Source organism: Trachemys scripta, chromosome 8 (genome assembly GCF_013100865.1).
Source record: "Trachemys scripta elegans isolate TJP31775 chromosome 8, CAS_Tse_1.0, whole genome shotgun sequence".
In the NCBI taxonomy this organism is placed as follows: domain Eukaryota; kingdom Metazoa; phylum Chordata; order Testudines; family Emydidae; genus Trachemys; species Trachemys scripta.
In genome coordinates, this window is record NC_048305.1 from 99193360 (window position 1) to 99210318 (window position 16959).

At 41.5% G+C, this 16959-nt stretch overlaps 1 protein-coding gene across 1 annotated transcript in view; it reads right to left on the reverse strand.

Annotated features, from left to right (window-relative positions):
• Window positions 1-360: 360 nt before the first annotated feature.
• The window catches only part of RNF11 (ring finger protein 11), a 41478-nt gene continuing 24879 nt past the window's right edge, over window positions 361-16959 (reverse strand). The window contains exons 2-3 of the mRNA XM_034780183.1: window positions 5695-5864; window positions 361-1607 (exon numbers count right to left, since the gene is read on the reverse strand). Coding sequence (XP_034636074.1) covers window positions 1436-1607; window positions 5695-5864 — 342 coding nt within the window. The 3' untranslated portion in view covers window positions 361-1435. The remainder of the gene's footprint in view (window positions 1608-5694; window positions 5865-16959) is intronic.

The window sequence follows — 16959 nt, forward strand, 5'->3', positions numbered from 1 at the left end:
CAGGCCCCACTGTGCCACCCCTGAATGTTCCTCTGTGCCCCCCTAGGGGAGTATGCCTCACACTTTGGGGACCACTGCAGTAGAGTACATTTAAGAAAAAAAATAAACACATGCTAAGCGGATACAAAGCTTGAAAGCTACAATTTTTGCTAGACTGTTTCTACCAAGCACATACCTTTTCTGCTTCAGAACTGCAGACACTTGTATCACTTCTACTTTTGCGGTACTATTTTTTCCCCTTGATCACTATGAAATTGTGTTTATATATGAACTTAACATTTATGTGCAAAACATAAAATACAGTTCTTATATCTGAAATGTCCACCAGTAGGACTTAACAAATACATTTCATTCAGAGACTGAGATACAGTATGTTTATTTTTAATTTCAATAACCTAAGAAGAACTACAGGAAGGAGAGATGCAGTACCCTTTTGCTATGGTGTAAGACATTGGGGGCGGGGGTATGGCAGGAGAAGTAATCAACGCTGACATTAATTTTGTAAGAAGGGAAATAAATGGTTCTGAACAGTTTAATCACCATGGCTCCATTTTCATCTTGTCCTGAAGCACAGTGGTCCACTTTTAACATCATAAATCAAAAATGTTGATACTTAAGTTTAAGTATCATTGTCTGATCAAAACTGAAGCAAATTAAGGAAAAACAAACAGAAAAGGGTAAAACAAAATTTAACTGGCAGATTTGTTTTGCATCTTTACATTGAACTGTCACTTATAGAAAAGGGACAGTGCATCTCCATTTGCTTACAGGCTAGGAGATCACTTTGAATTCTGCATAATCCTAACTGCAAACAAAATATAGCACTTTTAACAGATTATAAATAAACTGGATTTCAAGCGTAGAGCCAGCCCGACGATAACAATACACTATTTAAAAAGACCTAAGGCAATGGATTCCATTTCCAATGGAAAAAAAAGAACTGTGCAAACAAGCTTAAAACTATTTCTTTGTGCCAGTGTTATAAAATGTAGCTTTTAATAAAGCCTTGACCCAAATACCAGGAACTTGTGAAAGGAATCAGAACAAAAATTGTTCCTTTATTTTAGGAAAAAATATCCTTATCTCACTTCTAAGAAAATTTGATACACTCAATTTGAACATTTACAGTTTTTTTAGAACTTTATACAATTCCTATGTGTGTGTGTGTGTGTGTGTAATAACAGGCGTTAAAGGACAACTATGTTTTTAAACACTGGGTCAAGGCTTTCCATAAAATAACTTCCTACTTTTTCTATATTCCCTAAAATATTATGTGTTTTTTCCACATATCTGCAGCCATTCAGGAATTGTTAGGAAATGTACTTTTTTGTGCATGATCTTAATTCCTAATCCCTGGCTCTTTGGGCTGAATGACAAAGGATCAAACCCATTAAAATGGATGGTTTCCTTGATGGGTCAGAGGCAAAACCCTGGCTCAGTTAGTTTCATATGATGAAAGCAGTGCTGCATCAACTGGCTCCATGCAGGAGGGGCATGTAAAGGATCTCATCAGCCAGTCATCTATACAGTCCAGGTGGTAAATGTGCATGCATGGCAGAAATCGGATAGGATCCCCGTAAACAAAGTCCATCATACAGATCACACATCTGAGGAAAAAGAAGTTGGAGAAATGTTAAGATACTCTTATCGCTTTGGAAAGTGAAGCAGCAGTATTACCTACCCTGCTACTATGTTTATTGGAGACAAGCACCAGGGTAAGTTCATCATCACATCAACATCTGAATACATTTTATGTGAATGAAGCTAACAAGTCTCCTTAATTCTATGCCCAACACCATTTCTGATAACAAAAATTAAAATAAAGATTAACCTTGAAAAGTAAAAGGCTGAATTAAACCCTTCAGTGTTCCCCCTGCCCCTCCCATAAATAAAATAATTTAAATAAACCGTTTTAGATCATGAGAACCATGGGAAAACACACCAGGCGTGACCTGCAGTGCATGGCCACACTACGGGCTGACCTTGCTCGAAGTAGAGTACTGCTTGCACGGTACTGCGCATCCTCAGCTCTCATAAAGGGGACAACCTCTCTGACTCTCTCCTCCACTCCCCCTCAGTTACCACTGTTGCACGTATTCAATTTAAACTCCATCGGGTAGGACCTTCTCATCTTTGCCTGGGAAGGACTGTGCTTTGCAATGGCTCTATGTAAGTAAATAATTCTATTATTACCTATTCTTTAATGCTTTTTAAAAGTGGACTTCTCCAGCCAGTCAAAGCTATTTCTACTTTAAAATGAGTAAGTGACATGCCTGGGTACGAAGCTATTTGCAGTAGTTGACTTATAAATATTAATCAGAACTTTACTTTAAAAAAAACCCCAAGGTTCTCAGAGTTAAACTATGGGACAAAAACATGTAGGCCAAATCATCCCTCCAAGTCCACATGTGGAGGGGACAAACAACTTGCAAACTGGAGGAAGGGGTGTTGAAGGAGCAATTCTTCTATGCCACTGCCTCACTTCCTCTAGCCCCATATAAGCCTCCTCTGCTGGGCTGGGCTCCACAGGTGTGGAAGGGGCAGGTGGGGAAGCTGTTCTCTTCACCTCATCCTCTCGTAGACAAGATGGGGATTTCCTGGGTAAATTAATACTAATGCCATCAGTACTAGCTTTCTTGGGAGTGCTCTCGATGCTACGTCCCTAAAATCCCACAGAGCCTCCATGTGGATGACATTAGCCTCTGGCACATCCTGTCAAAGTAATGCTTTTTATCCTAACTCCTCACTCTGTGTAATCTACCCATGTGGGGGAGGGGCACCCCCTCCCAGCCAACAACATTAGGAGGATGCTGAATACAAGCTCAGTTTCCAGTGAGCTGTGTAGTTATAACCCACAGGGGGATGATTTGACTCTATCAAACACTGTAACTTGTTTGATCAATGTAAAAAGGCCCTCAAAACTGAAGAAGCCACAACTACTGTAATTCCCCTGGTCTTCATCTCCCCCCAGAGGCCATTTCCTTCAGGCATTCACAATCAATGCTGTGCTCTGTGCCATAACTGAAAAGGCTGCTGCTCAGTTCAACCGGTTCTGTGAGAGATTCTGACATGAACACTCCGAGGTGCAGTTCCTTTTTTCTATATTTTGGAATGATTTACAGTGGCAGATGTCGCCATTTTGAAGAATACAGCTTTCAAGGAAGAAAAGCTCTGGAATGGTGCTTTCTAGTGGCATAAGATGACAATGTTGCCAACTCCCATGATTTTATTGTGAATCTCGTGCTATTTAGTGTTTATTTTTAAAGCCAGAGCTCCTGGAATCATGGGATTATGTGAGAACCTGTTTGTAATCAACTTAAACTAAACACTCTTAAAACAGTGTGTCCACACAAAGCGAGACTGGTTTAACTAAATCAGTTTTTTAAAATCACATCTGTCATTAAACAATGCAACTTTTCTGTTTAGGCCAAGCCCCTCTCTCTTGACTCAGCACCTCCCTCCTCATGAGGGACTGTTGTCTGTGCTCCTGATTTCCCTCCCACATGAAGCAGCCAGACTCTCTCCAGCATGCTGCAATCAGATGTGCCCAACACAGCTGTGCTGCTGTTACTTTGCCATTGACTCAATGTTCTATGTAGGCCAGTCAGAGTACTTGAGCCTGAATCACAGGGTGTTCTTCCAATCAATCAATCAACAGGAGTCTCTTGAGACTTGTCCTATGCCTGGAGGACAGAAGCTCAATCTCCATATCCCAGTATAAATGGCAGGAAACCACCAAGGCACCAGAATATTTTCAGTAGTGCCAGGAGTGGCCACTCTAATTCTCTACTAAGCTAGGAGTGAAGAACCAAGTTCAAGTCTCAAACTTTTGGCCCTTCTGCAGTAGCATAGTATTTCCATGAGATTACTAGACCAGGTCAAATCCACTTCGACTTGCTGGAAAAATGATCAAGTTACTGTAACTTAGACAGGTGAAGAGACATCTACCATAATACATCCATTTTCCCCTCAGTACATGAAACTTCAGGAACCCTACTTGCTACAGCAAGCAGACTTTCAGCTCAAAAATCAAAGCCCTAGTGATTCACCATTAAAGACTTTCAAACCTGTCTCTAACTCACTTATCAGAGGGATGGGACAAGGCATAGGAAAACTTCAGTGATAGTGGTGCATGGAAAACAATCTTCCTTAAAACCACTACTTGGCCTGGAAAGAAAGCTGTAAATTTCCTTATGGCAGTCAGGCTTCAGAAAAGAGCGAAGAGAAACCTCCTTATTACTATCAAAACTCAGGAGATTGATTGCAGCCTGACACTTCCATTACAATGAATGGAAACTATTAAGCTAAATATATTGTTGCTTAAAAAATATTTATATGGTACCATAAATTTACAGGATGTCTTACAAACATAGCTAAGACACAGTCTGTGCCCTGAAGAGTTTATAATCTTAGAAAGACAAGATAAGCAAAACATGGGACAACAATTCAGGAGAGAGAGGCTGTGATTATTCTTGATGCGGAGAAGAAGGGTGGATGGTAGAAGGCATGAAGTCAGAAATGCAAAAAAGGAGACAGAAGGATCAGTAAGACCAAAAGGACTGGGAGCAGCATGGAGGTGGGGAATAAGGGCAGAGAGGAACACAGATGTTTTTGGGGACAAGATTAGGTAGGAGAGAAATAGGAGCTTTAGTTTGTTAGAGGCAACCAATGGAGGGATTCAAGGAATGGGATGATGTGGTCTAAGCAGGGATGGGGAAGACTGCTTTTGCAGTGGTATTTTGGCATCTACTTCACCCTAGGGCAGGGGTGGGCAAACTTTTTGGCCCAAGGGCCACATCTGGCTGGGAAAATCGCATGGAGGGCCATGAATGTAGGGCTGGGGCAGGGGGTTGCAGTGCAAGAGGGAGTGCGGGGTGTGGGAGGGAGTGCGGGGTGCAGGAAAGGGCTCAGGGCAAGGGGTTGGAGCAGAGGAGGGGTGCGGAGTGTACAATGGAGCTCAGGGCAGGGGGTTGAGGTGCAGGAGGGGGTGTGGAATGTGGGAGGGGGCTCAGGGCAGGGGTGCAGGGAGAAGTGCAGGAGTGGGCTCACGGAAGGGGGTTGGGGTACAGGAGGAGTGCGGGAGGGGGCTCAGGGAAGGGAGTTGGGGTGTGGGGTGCAGGAGAGGTTTGAGGTGCGGGCTCCAGCTCAGCACCGCTTACCTGGAGCAGCTCCAGGATGGCAGCGGCGCGCACTGGGTTGCTCCCAGAAGTGGCTGGCACCACGTCCCTGCGGCCCCTGGAGAAGGGGGAGCAGAGGGCTCTGTGCGCTGCCTGTCGGGACCTCCCCCAGCCATTGGAAGCTGTGGGGTGTGGTGCCTGCAGGCGAGGGCAGTGCACGGAGCCCTCTGCCTCCCCTCCCCCAGGGGCCACAGGGACGTGGTGCCGGACATTTCTGGGAGCGGCATGGGGCCCACGGCGCCACAGTGGTGGCAATCCTGTGGGCCAGATCCAAAGCCCTGACGGGCCGGATCCGGCCTGCAGGCCATAGTTTGCCCACCCCTGCCCTAGGGTATATAATCTCATTGCTAATCAAGGAAAATGAGATGAAGAATAAAACAAGGCAAAAAAGAGAAAAAAAGTCTTCTCCTCCCAAGATCCACTCTCCTGCAGAAATGTCATTTAAAAAAACAAAAAACAAAAAAAAAACAAAAAATAAACCACCGCCACCTTAAAACTACTAATTTGTGTAACTTACTCTCTAATCTTCTTCTCAGAGCCATCTCGTCCAGGATCGTAGACTCCCTTAGGCAAGTGCTGTATAAGGCCTATCCTTTGCGCTATTCTAATTTGTTCCTCTTCTGTTAGTTGTGTTGCTAGCCGAGTCTGGCTAGGAGTTGGATGATAAACAGGAACTGGAACCTGCTCCTAAAATAGAAGATTTAAAACAAAAAACAAAGTTTGCTTTGCTGATGTTTGCTGACATCAGTGGATTTTGGAATATACTAAACTTACTATTCACGCTGTTCCCTTTCTTACTCACTGAAGAATGTTTGCATGAAGCTCGCTCTGCTACCCCACACATTTTTGGCTTAAACATAATATGGAGGATAGGATAACGAGTGATGCCAGCTTCTCAGGAAAACTGGCAAGGATCTATTTTTGGCAGTTCTCTACCAGACTATTTCATTTTGTCTCCAGGAGTTATTCATAGATTAGTTAAATAGATGCACAAACTCCACATGAAAATAGGCAAATAAAGTTTACATGGATTTAACTAATGGTTAGATGTTCTGCCTAACTATGAAATGTATGGAGAAAATTTACAAATATAAATTGATATACTCTCATTCTGTACACTTATGGAGAATCATTTGTGCTGACGGGCCCAATTTATAGTATCATGATTTTACAAAAGGATCTTTAATTGGCTCTGTAATTACAAAATCATGTACCACCTAAACAATAATTTAGACCTGTAGATTTATTTCTTAACAACTTTAAATATACTAACGTGGACATAATTGTCCAGTTAAACATCTGAACTTCCAATACATTTTATATATATATATATCTTTATGAATTCTCTAAAGTTGGACTTGAAGCGACATATATTTTAAATTTGTATTTCCCACACAAAAGAAAATATTTTAAACATACAATCTCTCTGTGACAGATATGGCAATTTCCTGCAATATCCTTAAATGACCTTATTGTATCAAGTTTATGTATTATTGTGGGCCAGGATTGTATCTAACCTCTGGAGGGGGGAGATGTAACAAATAGTGCAACACCATGCAGTATTTTTGGAGTCCAGTGTTTAACATTAATGGTTTATGTATAATTGTGATCTACTCCATAAGAGAGGGCTACCACAGCTCCTCCAGGAACTAAAAACAGTGGGTGGTAACTGAGGCAAATCAGCCAGGTTGCAATCCCCCAAGAGAGGTGCCACCTTTTGGGGAGGCTCCCATATACTAGTTCAAATTAAATTCTCCAGAAACCAACAAAGAAAAAACCTGTAAATAAATAGCCTAAATTTAAGATGACACAGGGCCTTCTTTGTAATCTGGCAAATGGACAGGACCTTCTGTCCAAAGGGGGCCCCCAATCCTTGCAGAATGGTTGGAAGGATTTGACCTACTATGGCCTCCTCAGGCTAATGGATGGCATCTAATAAGCTTATTAGCATATGTGTACGGTCTTTTATTGATTTTAATGTGTGTTATCGGTAATGCCTTCACCTTAAAAATAAATTGCTTGCTTATAAAAAGCTGTGTTGTAACTTGTAACTGGGTGCAATTATGCTGTTCATAGCCTTCACAGAGAAAGTGAAGTGCAGACGTTGGCCTGTTAGGCAGTCTGGTTTGCTGGGAATATCACAATATAGGCAGGGAATCGCGCAGTCTAGAAAACCACTGGTCAGGAGGGAGAGAGATGTGGGTTGCTGCTCCAGAGAGGTGACAGCTGAGGATCCAGGAACTGTTAAGTGGGTGCTCTTGGTGGACCACAGGAGGGTAATACGAATGTGGTTACCCTGGACTGTGACACTCTTCTTCATCATTTTCTCCCAAACAGACGCTTTTCATTGTTGCTTAAGTATTTCAGATACTTAAATCAGTGTTTAAACCCTGTACTTGCATTAAAGCCGTTTAACAATGTCTACTAACTGAAGGGGAGAAAAAATCTACTCATCAGAAAAAAACTGAGTGAAACTACATATTTGTACGTCAGAGGCACAGCATAATTAATCATCTATTTTTCTTATAGTTCATTTTGAGAGGAAATTGCTTCATATTAATCATATAATATGAGACTAGGTAAATCAGACATAGGAAATTTCAGACTCTGCAAGGTCCCCATCATGGAGTTTCCACTTAAACATCACCAGTTGCGGAGGCATCAGGCTTTACATCTCACAGAATAACCAGCAGGTTCAGCTCCCAAAACCTGAGGATCTTTATGGAGTCACTAGTTCACCAGGTACACTCCTATGACAGCCTTGTGCCTGTTCAATCCATCACAGGTTCCCTCAGCCCCTCCAGCTCCCAGACATCTCACTCCTGTGGAAGTCACAGTACCAAGAAATCCCATGCCAACTGCTGGGATTTCCACACCATGGAGTCCATTCAACATTGACGTAGGAATTACAGAGGAAGGGGAGAGAGTGGAACAATACAACATTGCCCTCAGTGTCCTTGTCCCCAAGGTTTCTGCCAGTCTGGGTCAAGGTTAGCAAAATAGTTGAGAATATTTATGCAATATGCCAATCAACCTTTAGGACTCAATAAAACTCCTGGCAACCTCATACAGAAGGCTATAGTTTCAGCTGAATGCACACAGCCTGTTAGATTCTTCTCTCAATGCAGAGAGCGTATGATATGAGCAAGGTGTTGCATCTGCGAATACATGAATGCACTGACCTGCAAGAATCACAGAAGGCAGACATAGAAAGGACCCTACAGGCCATCTCCTGTCAATATATGCTTGTTTCCTACAGTATATGTCCTAGCATTTTTGTCCAGCCTAGTTTTAAGAATCCCAAGCAAAGGGGCTTTCCATTGGGAGACTATTCCACAAACAAATTTCCCTGTCAGGATGCTTTTCTTAATATGATCCCATCACTATTTAGTTATTCCTTCTTATACAACACTAAATAATTTCTCTCCCTCCAGGAGAAAAATATTCACCCTTTGAATATCTGTAGATATATGTCCAACCCTGAAGCCAAGCTATATTTATCTAGATATATGATTTTTCTTTACAAATTATGATCCTTTTTGTTCTGGCATTGTAAACCCACCCATCTTTCTGGTAGAGCAATGACTCAATGATCCCCAGGTGGGGTCGCACCAGAGCCGCATACCGAGAGTGATACATATACCCAAATAAGTCAACCTCCCTACTCTGCGACATGATGCCTTTGTGTATCCAGCCCCCAAATGCAACTTTTACAGCCATATCATATTGTAACTCATCTCTAATTTGTTATCATCATCTTCAGGCCTCTACCAAATATCACTTCCAAAGTTTCTTCCTCTCACTAAGTTATGGATGTTCCAGACTAATACAACTGGGGAGAAAGTCAGCATTTTCCCAAACTGGTTCTTCTGTAATTATTTGTTGCCTATACTCCTTATCTCTCTGAGTCCCTTTGTACTATTTCTCTATCCTCTGGACTGGCGTCCTCAAACCCTCCCCACCAATTTAACATCACCTGTGATTTTCTTCCAGGTTATTAAAGAAAGTGCTAAATAGACTAACAGAGAAGCCGAACACTTCCCCACTACTTCACACACTGCTGCTTATCATCACCTGTTGTTTATGAAGGTTTAACAAGTTTTTAAGATGGATCCTGGACTGACTGAAAAACTAGCAAGCTCTGCAGAAAGACTTTGAGGGTAAGAAAATGCTTTAGGCAAGGGATGTAATATGTTAAGTTTTAGACTCTAGAAAGAATGTTATACTTTTGTTTTATTTTTAACCATTTCTGTTTCCTTTATTCTGACTCCATACTCATTTGAATCTGTGATTCTCTGTGCTTTGCTAATGAACTTATATTTGTTTTCACCATAAACAGATTACAGTGTGGTGTTGTTTATAAAGGATCTGATCCTGAAATGCAACCTTCCAGCTGTGTGTACGCTCTTTGGGGACCCCTTACCTGATAATTACTGTGAGTGTCCAGTGTCAGGGGATGGACACTACAGGCGGACGCTTCAGGGAGTTTGGGGAATTGGGTACACAAAGTGTTAAGCGGCAAGGCAAAGTAACAGCTGGCAGAGTCCTGAGGAGTTTGTTTGCGTGGCTAACTGACTGAGTGTTCCAGGGAGCTGACACACAGTTTAGCACTAGCAAGTCTCTCTCTCACTGAGGCAGGGGGATAACATCGTGACCTACAGTTCTGTCTCACAGTGGAACTACCAAAGAGGAGGAAATTAGACAGGGAGCACTTGCTGTGCCATGTTTGAGCAGAAAAGGGAGTCATAGGGCAGCCACCCCACTACACTATGGACATTTATTCGAGTTAGGCAGATGGACTAAGATTTGGCCCCATTTTAAAAAAAAGTCTGCTTTGTATTTCAAGTAAAGATTGGTATTTAGTAGTGTTATATGTTCTGGAAACAGACAGATTCTTTTGGGTTAAAATGCTTTACTGCATTTTTACATGAGCATCAATATGAAATAGGCAAGAGTGAAAAGGGGAACATTTCCTATTATCTCCCTGTCCACAGCAAAATACACACACTGCTTAGCAACTAATCACATGATTATCAGGGGTATTATATGATGCTTATTCATGTGAGTAAGAGACAGCACAACAACAATCCCCAGTGAGGCATCTTTTAAAGTATACTTAGGAAGATTCAGATGATAGCCCATCACATGACCTTATGAATTAGAAGGTTATAAATTGATCTGAATATAAATGGGATCTAAAGGAAAGCTGTGGTTCTTTAAATAAGATTCTGTTACGTGATAAAAGCAGGGTGGCTCCAAGTGAAGATTGCTTTTATTAAGTGTTAGATGATCACAATATAAACACAGTGAGTAGCTACATTTTTAAACACCCAAAAACACAGCAAAAGGAAACATCTCTCAATTATTTTAGGCTTCAGTACACAGTGAAGTGCTGCCATGACCAACAATATCTTGTTTGTTTATTATTCCAATCCCCTACCTCCCAATTATGTCTTCTCCCCTCCCTTCTAGGTAGAAGAGGAAAACAGAAATGATCAAAGACATCCCCCTATAACATTCAGAAGCTGTCCATAACTATACCCTGATCTGGAAAAAATGATCTTTTGTCTTCCCGTGTCAAGTCTTCTTTGTACAACACTTTCATGTCTGACATAACCAATTAAAGTCAAGAATTTGCAGTTGCCAGCTGTGAGCATCTACAATCCAACATGCTAGACAAGAATCTCTTTTCAGACGAGTAGCCTGAGAGGAAGACAAAAAATGGTGCTGTCTTTTACTGTTAATACATCATACTAGTGATTAAAAAAGAGGGACACTGACAAGGTCCCATGAAAATGCATAAATCAGTATTACTGGAAGTAAAAATACATAACACTACAATATGCATGATTGAGAGCGCCTGAAGGCACTGTTAATCTCCCCTCAAATTACTATTCAAAGTTGGACCATCAAACCCAACCATTATGTAAACATTTTAGTAAAAACAACAACATGCATAAGCACAAGGCAGAATACTATGTGAAGTGGTTTGTGGTGCTTATATTTGTGAGTAATATTTTTGAAAAATTCTGAAAGTATTTATTCAATGAATGTGAGAATTCTGATTTCTTTAGCCAAGTCCTTTAGAACAAGGATTTATTCTGTTCTGTGGGGGGAAGGAAGGGTTAAATGTTAGCTGAAGAAGCAAATTTTAAATATTATATGGATATGGGGTATCAGGGATTTTCATGTTTATATACTGATATATTTAAAACAAAAGACCAGAAGATGTTTGTACACACAGTGGAGGCAGATCTATAACATTTCAATTAAAACAACAAACTGGAAAACAGTACTTTATTTCCAAGATTTAGGAATACAGAAAACAAAATGAGCATTACTTTTCCCAGCAATTTTTTTGCAATCCTATAGCTATTTTTAAAATTAATATGTATTCCAAATATTAAACCTTGTAACCAAAGTTTAATGTGGAACTCCCATTCTCTAAAATTAAACATTTTGGGATGTTAACCTCATAAGATAATGATCTCTCGTAGCCAAGACGGACAAAGTTAAGTCTTTGCAGGATCAGGATTTATGTGTGTGTTTAATTTTACTGTCATGAGCAGTTCCACTGATTTCAATGGGACTAGTCACCATGGTAAAGTTAAGCATTTGTGTAAGCCTTTGCAGGATCAGACCTTAGAGCCCAAATTCTCAATCCTCTCTCAGGCAAGTAGTCCCATGAACTTCAAGGTGGATCGTTCAAGGGAATAGTGGTTTGCAGGATTACAGCCCTTAATCAAATTAAGTTTATAGCTAAAGGCCCTTTGACATACATATTAGTAAAAGAGATGATATAACCCTAATAATTGTAATATAGCTAAAATGGAAGCATAAAGCTTTTCTGTCCCTCTTTCCATCATCCCTCATGGAAAATGTTTTTGCAGACAAGTTATGAACCACTAACCAGCATAGGGAAACCTTGTCTGGTTTATTTATCCCTTGATTAAGTTGTCAAACACCTCAAACTAAGATGAAATTTCATGTTGATTTTATTTTTATGCAAAAAGCTAAAAATCCAAACAAATATCCATACTAGTATTCCTCTAATATGACTTAAAACCCTCTTGATGCCCAGTTTATTTTAATTAATGTATTACTTTTTCATGTGAATTTAGGGCTGGTGAATGATCCCTGATGGACAGCCCTGAAAATGGGCATCTTCCACTTATCCACAACAGCGATAGCTCAGATGTGGCAATACATGTCTCCCTATACTGATCTGCCAATGCACTTCACCCCTTGGCTAGAAGAGCATCTTGAGGGACAGAAGAAGAATTCAGTCTCCATGCTTATTCAATCCTGATTCAGTCAATTTCCCTGGCCACTCTCAAGAGACCCTGGGAGAGCAGCAGCTTGGGTTTCATCCTCCTGTGATGTGACCATCCAAGTCTTCAAAAAATCTTTCTTGAGTCCTCCAACAAAAAGGAGGATGTCAGAACTTTAGAATCCTAATGTAAGAAACAAGCGGGGGTGGGGGGTGGGGGAACCCCTAGCAATGTTCTTCTGTGTGTGGGCCCCATAGTACTTTTTAAGCATTTTCTGCCACAAGAAGGAGCTTTCATTAGGTGTGAGTTCTACTCTGCAGATTTCTCCTTAAAACACTATAGTCATTTATCTGGCAAGGTAGGTACAACTCCTCGACAGTCATTGCTTACACTGCTGTAAAACTGCTTTTCTCTAACCTCACACTGTACAGCATTTTCATCTTGTACTTGCATACATAATGATTTTGTAAAACTCTGAAAACAGGTCACTGGTAAATCAGAAACTCTTAATCCTGGATAAAGATTATTTTAAGATTATTTTATTCCACATAACAGCAATACGTTATACCGATATGTATAAATATATAATTTTTAGAATCGCACCAACCTACACAATTTTCCCTTTGACCTTTCTGCTCCCTACAAAAGGTGAAGTACTAATTCACAACCTATACATAGATCTATTTAGCTCTTAAGAAATATATCGGCATAACATTACATTATTCTTTTTTTAAAAGGAAATATTATATGAGGAGTAAACATACCACATGGATATTTAAAGGAACACTTAATTTGTTGTTAATGTCTTCTTAAAATTATTACACCTAAAATTATGAAAAATCTATATATTTTTATCACATCTGCTGTTTGTTAGTTACTTTTGCCATTTTTTAACTTGGACAATGAAAGTTGGTAAAAATCAGTTTCACTTTCTGGTTCACACTGTTGCAGTGTTTGGATTGCAAACACCACAGGGAATGTTATTTGTTTAAAAACAACTAGTGGGATTTAAACATAAATAACAGAAACATTTACTTTGTGTAAGCTTTAAAAATATAAACATCAAGATTTTGGGCCAAATACTTTCTGTCAATAATTCAGACACCAGAACAAGTCAATTGGAAGAATCCCAATTCTTTTAACAGCATTTAGACACGTGATGTTGTAGAAGTAAAATTATATTTTTATTAAAGGGCTGAAATGGCCATAAAGCAGTTCCTTGAGTTTCTCATTCCATAGCTGTGTCAGCCAAAGCACAGACTCAAATGTGGAAATAAAGAAAATAAAAAGGCCTCACTTGGTTTGTTCTTCTCCTCCATTTTACCACTGGGAAATGCAGGGAGAATGGAGTGAAGAGTTAGGGAAAAGGAGAACAATACAGCAGAATGAGAAGTTAAGAAGAGCAGGATACATTTTTCTTTTAAATTTGTATTTTTTTTAAAGTCATCTGACGTAATGACACTGACGTCTCAGATCCAATCTGATGCTGGCATTTTCAGAAGCAGAATGATACGCAGCAGCCCACATTCCAAAGAATGCAAAGAGGTGCAAGTCTATAGAGGGCAAATAGCAAGTACTATACTCAAAATACGACATGTTTCTTATAAGCACAGATCTCTAGATTAACATCGCCAAATAGGTGCACGACTCATCCTCAAACTTTCTCTGCTATGGTCTACATAAGAAATATATTTTCATGCGATATTGGTAGCAGATTTCCTTTAGTGAGGCAAAGAACCATGTGATCTCTGGCTGAATTAATGAGACTATCATAAGTGCTGTGGAGCTTACAGCCATTCAGCATTTCCATTAACTTTAATCAAAAGCACAGATTCCATTTACACTGTAGTCTCTGGGTGAGCCTAAGTTTTTAGCTCTGCCAAGTGACTTTTTTAAAAACTGAAATGAGTGTCAGAAATTCCTGCCCCACTCAGTAGGATTTTGATTTTACAAACAGAGGGATAGAGCACGGCCAGCCCTTATGCTGGCACACAGCGGGGGCAAAGAGAGAAAGGAGCAAGACGCCTTCCATCACCTTTGGCAGCCCATATAAGCGATGATGAAAATCACAACCTGTTTAGGGGAACAGAGTTGCTACTGATCAATGCCGAAGAAAGCAAGGAGTTGGAGAAACTACAGCTTTGAGTCTATTCTCTAGGTTCTTATACTGCACTCATCACTGTAGTATCTCAATGCCTTGCAGTAGCACATTAAACAACAAAACTATTATCTATCACAGCCCACTGAACGGGAGTCAGAGATTGCAGGATGCATCCCTTCAAGGGGTGCTAGCAGTTTGTGTGCTGCTCCATACACCAGGAAGCTCTGGCAGACTGTCTCTCTGGAGGATAATGTTCCATGAACCACCTCTTATTGCAGGCTAAATGCTGTTAGCACAATCTAGCTCATAGGTGGGAAATAACTAGGCAGCTCCTCCCCCTGCACCCAACCTTGACAGTGCAAGGACTGGCCTACCCCAGAAACAACCCAGGGCCCTGCCCCTCCGTGCCAGGTGCACCAGGTGTGGGCAGGCAGGCTCAGCTGAGCAGGATCCAAGTGTGGAGGGGCTTAGTGTGGGGGGGTCCAGGTGTGGGTTGAGAGGGTTCTGTGTGGGGCAATCTGGGTGCAACGGTAATGGCACTCTGCAGGGGGGGTCCAGGTGAAGGGGATTGCGGCTCAGCGGGGGGGGGGGGTCTGGATGTGGGGGGGATAGAACTCGGCGGGGGGGGTCTGGGGAGCTCAGTGCAGGGTCCAGATGCTGGGGGAGTGGGACTCAGTGGGGTGGGCATCCAGGTGCAGCTGGTTGGGGCTTGGTAGGGTGAGGATCCTGGTGCGGGTGGCTCATCAGGGTGGTCCAGGTGCAGGGGGAGTGGGTCTCGTCAGGAGGGTCTGGGTATGAGGGGGTCTGGATGCACAGGGGTTGGGTGGATGCGTGAGCAGTTCCCTGTACAGAGATCCCCCTGCAGCTCAGAAGCAAAAGCACGGGGGGGAGGGGATACGTCATACTCATGCTGGAACGTTGAGTTACGTTTTAACACCAGTTAACTACCACAATTATACATTCTAGTGTGTGAAGGATACAAACATTTGTTCCTTGTCATGTTTAACCTGAATATTTGTATAGTGGCCTTATGCTGTGATGTACAATTGTTAGTTAACATGCTCAAACACTACTAAAATTTCAAGTTTAGACATACTCTTAGTTCTACTTGAGTGTACCACACTAAACAAATCTTCTAGTTCCTTGTTTACATTCTTCATGTATTTGCAGATTGGTATATTCCTCTCTCTCCCCTTAGTTGTTGCCTAACCAAATATTGTGAATTTAACAGTCCGGATCGGGATGGCCAACCTGAGCCTGAGAAGGAGCCAGAATTTACCAATGTACATTGCCAAAGAGCCACAGTAATACGTCAGCAGCCCTCCATCATATCTTCCCCCTCCCAGCGCCTCCCGCCCACTGGCAGCCCCGCTGATCAGCGCCTCCCCATCCCTCCCCGCACCTCCCGATCAGCTGTTTCGAGGCATGCAGGAGGCTCGGAGGGAGAGGGGGAGGAGAAAGGGCATAGCAGGCTCAGGGAAGGGGGCGGGAAGAGATGGAGTGGGGGCAGAGCCAGGGGTTGAGCAGTGAGCACCCCCCAGCAAATTGGAAAGTTGGTGCCTGTAGCTCCAGCCCTAGAGTCGGGGCCTATACAAGGAGCCACATATTAACTTCTAAAGAGCCGCATGTGGCTCCGGAGCCACAGGTTGGCCACTCCTGGTCCAGATCTTTCCTCACAAATCTATCCCTCTTATTGCCATGATTTTCTTCTGCTCTATTTCAAACTCCCTCCAATTTGTCAGTATCTTCATTATAATGTGTGGTCCAGAAGCAACTGTAATAGTTCAGTTACTGCTACATACCTGAGCCATACATGCTATTGCCTCCAGGCACACTGACTTGGTGCTTTTGCTATGAAGAGCTAAAATGCACTGACCCTTCTGCAGTCATAATACACTGCAAATTTATGTCTATTGTGCTGTCCATTATCACTCTAGGTCTCTTTCCTCCTACTAAGGACTTATCTAAAGTCCACTGAAGTCAATGGACAGACTACCACTGACTTAAAAGGACTTTGGATCAAGCTGTTACTGACTATGGCATGTATTGTTTTTCCATTTGTACTTTCATGCATTTTTTTCAAACTGAATTTCACAGAGCCTTCTGCTCTTTTTGCTTCATCAGGTTATTAGATTTACTTGGCATAGTGGTGGAGGTGTAGGGGCTGTTTTTGTAAATGTTATTCTGGAAAAGTTTTATCAGATTTGATTATGTTAAGATTTATTCTGAGATAATTTACTTATCCTCCCCCAAGTTGTATTATTTTAACACCACACACCATTACTGTGTGAATTATAGTACTATTATTGTACGTTACTTTAATAAACCTTTTAGAAACATTATGAGGTATCTGCCAATTTTATAATAGACTTTACTTATTACACAGAAAAAAGAGCAGTTCACATATATA